The sequence below is a fragment of the Sinocyclocheilus rhinocerous genome, unplaced genomic scaffold (assembly GCF_001515625.1).
Source record: "Sinocyclocheilus rhinocerous isolate Xijiao unplaced genomic scaffold, SAMN03320098_v1.1 scaffold418, whole genome shotgun sequence".
Taxonomy (NCBI): domain Eukaryota; kingdom Metazoa; phylum Chordata; class Actinopteri; order Cypriniformes; family Cyprinidae; genus Sinocyclocheilus; species Sinocyclocheilus rhinocerous.
Window position 1 is genome coordinate 10,045 of NW_015651146.1, and position 5,028 is coordinate 15,072.

The window sequence follows — 5,028 nt, forward strand, 5'->3', positions numbered from 1 at the left end:
TGTTTACGGATTCCCTGAACGAATACACACCGATCAAGGTGCTAATTTTGAGAGTGGTTTGATTGCAGAGTTACTTAAGTTGTCAGGAGTTGTTAAATCGCATACCACAGCATACCATCCAATGGGCAACGGAGGAACTGAACGGTTTAATAGGACCCTAGGAGCTATGTTGCGTTCTTTGCCATTAAAAGCTAAACATCAGTGGCCCCAGCAAATTCAGACCCTAACATTTGCTTATAATGCCACTGTGCATGAAACAACTGGTTTCCCCCCCTTTTACCTAATGTTTGGCCGCGTGCCAAGACTTCCTGTAGACGTGATGTTCAAACAGGTGCTCCGAGATCCTTTGGTAGTGGATTATAGTAGCCACGCCAAGACACTACTCTCTCACCTTCATGAGGCAGCAGCCATCGCACAACAGCATTGTGCCAAAGAGCAACAAAAACAAGCTCGGGGATATAACAAAAGAGTAAAGGGCACCCATTTGAACGTTGGAGATTGTGTACTGATTGCTAATAAGGGAGAGAGAGGGAGGAGGAAACTTGCCGATAAGTGGGAGGCAACCGTCTACGTGGTCATCAACCGGAACCCTCTGACACATACCTATGTGGTGCAAGATGAGAACGGAGCTAAGAGAGTTGTACATCGCAATCTCTTGTTGGACATCAGTTTTTTACCTGTTCAGATGGAACTTGGAGGAGCCAGTAATCTGCATCTCAATGAATGTGATGATGAATGGGAGTCCGTTGCTAACTCACAGCCCCAGGATCTTGCAGATTGTTTAGAGAGTGAAAGCTCAGAGAGACGAACAAGCCTTTGGGTGCTAGATGAAACAGAACATTCCCTGGGTCAAAGCTCTCAAAGTGAAACTGGATCTGTGCAGTTCGATACTGAGAGAGAACAGCAGAGCCAATGTGATGATTGCTTTGAGAAGTCCTCTGAGGATGAGTGTCATATAACAGAAACTTGTAATGTTCAGACGGACTGTTTCAATCTCAATAGTGGCAGAACTACTCCCATTATAGAGACAAGAGACATGTCTAAAACAGAACAGCTTGATCAAAAGACTGGAGACCGAGGCACTCAGGGTGTAAAAAATACTCAAGAAAGAGTCACACGTGCTGGTAGAGTGGTCAAAAAGGTCAATCGTCTTATTGAATCTATGGCACAGAGACAGTTAAACATTAAATCAATTACAAACACATTGGGTAGAAAGTCCCAGTCATTACTCACCTTGTTTTAGAGATTTATTTTATTGTCCAAGTTCATATCCTGTGATATACTCTTCGGATATAGCTTTATTCCCATGATTGTAAATCAATTCGTTTGACATGATCCATAGATGTGATACAATTGACTCCAAGATTTGTGGTTTGAAACCTGGTATGGTGTAAAAGGCATCATTTTATTCTGGGAGGTTTTTAAGGCCTGATCACCCATGAAATTCTCTCAACCTTTGCTAGAAGGTAGCATTTTTAAGCTGAAATAGGTAAAGAGATATTTTTGAGAATCTGGTCAAGTATGTAAGTGAAATTGATTAAGTCTTTGGGATTTTGGTGAATTCAGAAGGGGGTGAATGTAGCAGGTGTTGATTATAAATTGGTTTATTGTAAATTCACTCAAAATCCTGTTGGTAAATAATGTATATATATATATGTGAGAAAAGAAAAGAAAAATATTTATTTTATTTCTTTATGAGTTCCGTGCGCGTCGCCGTTGTGACATCACTGGCGCGCTGCGCGCTTTTGCTTCAGTCCGCGGGAGGTCTGAGCAGAGCGAGGTATGCATTTTGTTCAGTCTTGTTCAGAAGAGTGTTCAAAGGGAAATAATCACCAATTACTTGATCAGTGTTTTGTTATGATGTGCAAATGAGTTACATGAATGTGTTACCTTTTCTTAGAACTGAGTTTAAAGCCATTTAACTTGCAAAAGTGTAGTTTTAACCGAGAGAATGCAGTGTGACATTGTCAGCGTGAAAATTAGCCTGTGAAAGTTAGCCTATGAAGCGTGGCTGCTGATTTCTCTTTTTTTGTGTGAATGTTTAGCAGGAGCAGGCTTGATTGTACAACGAATAATTAACTGCATGGTTTCTACTGATGCAGGTACAGTTTCTTATGTGTTTTCATAATTTCTCTGTGTGTTCAAACTTGAATTGGTTTTCATGTATATACAAAATGCTGGAAATGTTGAATTCATTAAGTGAAGTCTTTTATATAACACATCTTCTGCATATGTTGTTACATTAGAATGAAGTTTCTTTATTAACTATTTAATAGTCCTATAACTTTTATTAGGGTAAAAAAAACAGGAGGACATGATGATATTTACTATTTTTACACACCAGAGGCTTTTAAATGAATTGTGAATCTAAAATATGCGTGTTAGAGAATGTACAAATGGTTAACATTGTTTGTGTCATATCAGTCAGAAGTTCAGGGCTTTTTTTTTTTTTTTTTATCTAACTTGGTTGTTATTCTTGGCTGAATAACTCTAGGTTTTCAAAAACCCTTTAAAATTAATTTAAAATTGTTTCTTCACACATGTGCTCACACATCCAAAGAAGGCACACAGAAAAAGTGATTTAAAACGCATCTGATTGACAGATAAATCATGGTTGATCTATCAGGCAGATGCACATAAAAAAGTATGCACTCTTATTTCAATGTTGTTGTTAATGTTGAGGTTATTTTAGCTTCGTACATTTAGTTTAACTACACGGTTAAAGAGGGCGGTTTTTACCATTCAACTGAATTGTGTGCATGTATTTTACACACTTACATTGTTCTTGCTCCATCCATGCAATAACTGTGTCCTTCTATCAACCGAGTTTCTATGTACTTATACTGCTGTGTAATATCAACGGTATGACCCATTTCAGGAGCTGACAACATTACGATTTAAAATCAGAGCATAGCTCACATTCATTAAAATATTGAAACGCTATGCTGATTCAAAACGACGACAACAGTGATTGACAGTCAAAGCAAAGCGCGGTTTGAACGCCCCGCCCCCGCAGCTGAACTGGAAGTTTTGATTGTTTTTTTTACCCGAGTCAGACCTGTCTGTTATTGGTTGAAACGCAGGGCTCCATACTCAAGAAAGTAGAAAACATTTAAAAATGTACTCAAGTACTGTAACGAAAGTATTTGTAATTAGTTACTTTCCACCTCTACATATGACACATTCACCGTAACACAAGGTATTGTTATTGTACATGTCTGGATATAATTATATATGGCAGTGAGACTGTGCTGTGGATGTGGGGTCTGGAAAGTCCCAAGATGAACCGTGTTATTGGGCATGGCAGTAAAGAAGCGTGCTGGCGCTTGCCTCCTGAACTGACTTTATCAGGTACAGCTCTCTAATCCAATCTCAGCAGCACATTGCTGCAGGGAGGTCGTCTGCTACCTTATTTGTTCCTGTGACACAGGATGTATTTCAATTTGTTTCACCACAGCAGTGGACGTAAAGAGACTGCGGCCGAGCTATACAGAAACAAAATTAGATTGGTATTTGTGGAAAATCACACACATACAATATCTGCATATTTTAGTTGCGCACTGACAGATGCTATAGATGTGCCTCTCGCCCTTGAGTTGCAGGGTTATGTTACAGTCCCTAGATACTAAATCAAATGCTTTAGCCTTAAAAAATATATCTCATGCTTCTTAAGAAGGGTAAGTGGTCATGCAAGGCCGGGCCATTAATCCACAGCTTTTGTTTTCTCTCGTGTACAGTAGTGGATTATTGAGGATTTGATTGGATTGCTTCATCATTCTGTATCTCACAAAACATGGATATTAGTGAGTTGAATGACAGAGACTGACAATTTCTTCACTGCCATTTTTGTTTAGCTAAGATGATGCAGATGATGATAATAAAATGTTTTTTATTGTGTGGTGAGACTTTGTTTTCATGTCATTTTGGCTTGCTGTGATTGACCGCTGCTGAGATATAGAAGTTTCACTAGCAACTGGCTTGTAACTAGAGCTGGATGAATAGTTATGCAAATGATTAGGGCTGCACGATAAATCGCATGCGATATTTAACGCGCATCTTATCAGTAAAGCCGGTTCTGTAATCAGCGGTAAATCTCCATCACCTGCGGGCTTTCACATTGAGCAGCATTAACTACACAGAGCCGTGTACTCATTTCCCATTAGTGAACCAAGTAGGTCCCACATGGGGAGCCCACCTGGGTTTGCCCATGTGGGACCTACTTAGTTGACCCAAGTGGGCCCCAGATAAGATGCCCATTTTGAGCCCATGCCCACTCTGTACCCCTGTAGCCCATTTGTAACCCATATGGGCCCCACAAAAACGTGTTGGCTGGGATTAGGCCAGACTTGTATCAGCTCTTTGGTCTTTCTCCTTACTGTGAAAAACCTCCATGTGTCCTGATCCACTCTAATCTTCCATTATTTATGTATGTCTGTAAACCATTAATTTCAACAGATGCATTCAGACTATTTCCAAGTAATGCTTACACTGTTATGTTCTATCTGAATGTGCTACTATTGTGTGTTGTTGTTTGTAGGTAATTCTGAAGTATAATTTCCATGACTTCACAACCTGTGTGAAGGCCTCCTAGTATATGACACAAAAATAGTAGATAGTAGTTTTTTTGCATAGTAGTTTTTCAAACATCTAATAGGTCACAAAAATCAAATCCATGTATTTGTTCCTTTAATGGTTTTTTAAAATGTCATGGGATATTGCAGTGTACATATTTGTGAAAAGTGCCATATACTGTACCTTCTCGAAATACTATGGTTGACTGAAAATTTACTGATAGGGATTCATTACAAACCTGTCTGTTAGTCTGTTTCATTTAAGTTATAATTAGAGCCCGACCGATATGGGTTTTTTGGGGCCGATACCGATATTAGGGAGTAAAAAAAGGCAGGTATCGATATATCGGCAGATATTCTTTGTTTATATTATAGTACAGTACCAGTCAAAAGTTTGGACACTTTCCCATTCGTGTGTCCAAACATTTGACTGGTACTATATATAGAATACAGTATA

General features: G+C 39.1%; 1 protein-coding gene across 1 annotated transcript in view; it reads left to right on the forward strand.

The window, feature by feature from the left end:
• The first annotated feature begins 283 nt into the window (after positions 1–283).
• The window catches only part of LOC107712652 (ephrin type-B receptor 2-like), a 42,531-nt gene continuing 37,786 nt past the window's right edge, over positions 284–5,028 (forward strand). Inside the window, exon 1 of the mRNA XM_016517961.1 lies at positions 284–968. Coding sequence (XP_016373447.1) covers positions 284–968 — 685 coding nt within the window. The remainder of the gene's footprint in view (positions 969–5,028) is intronic.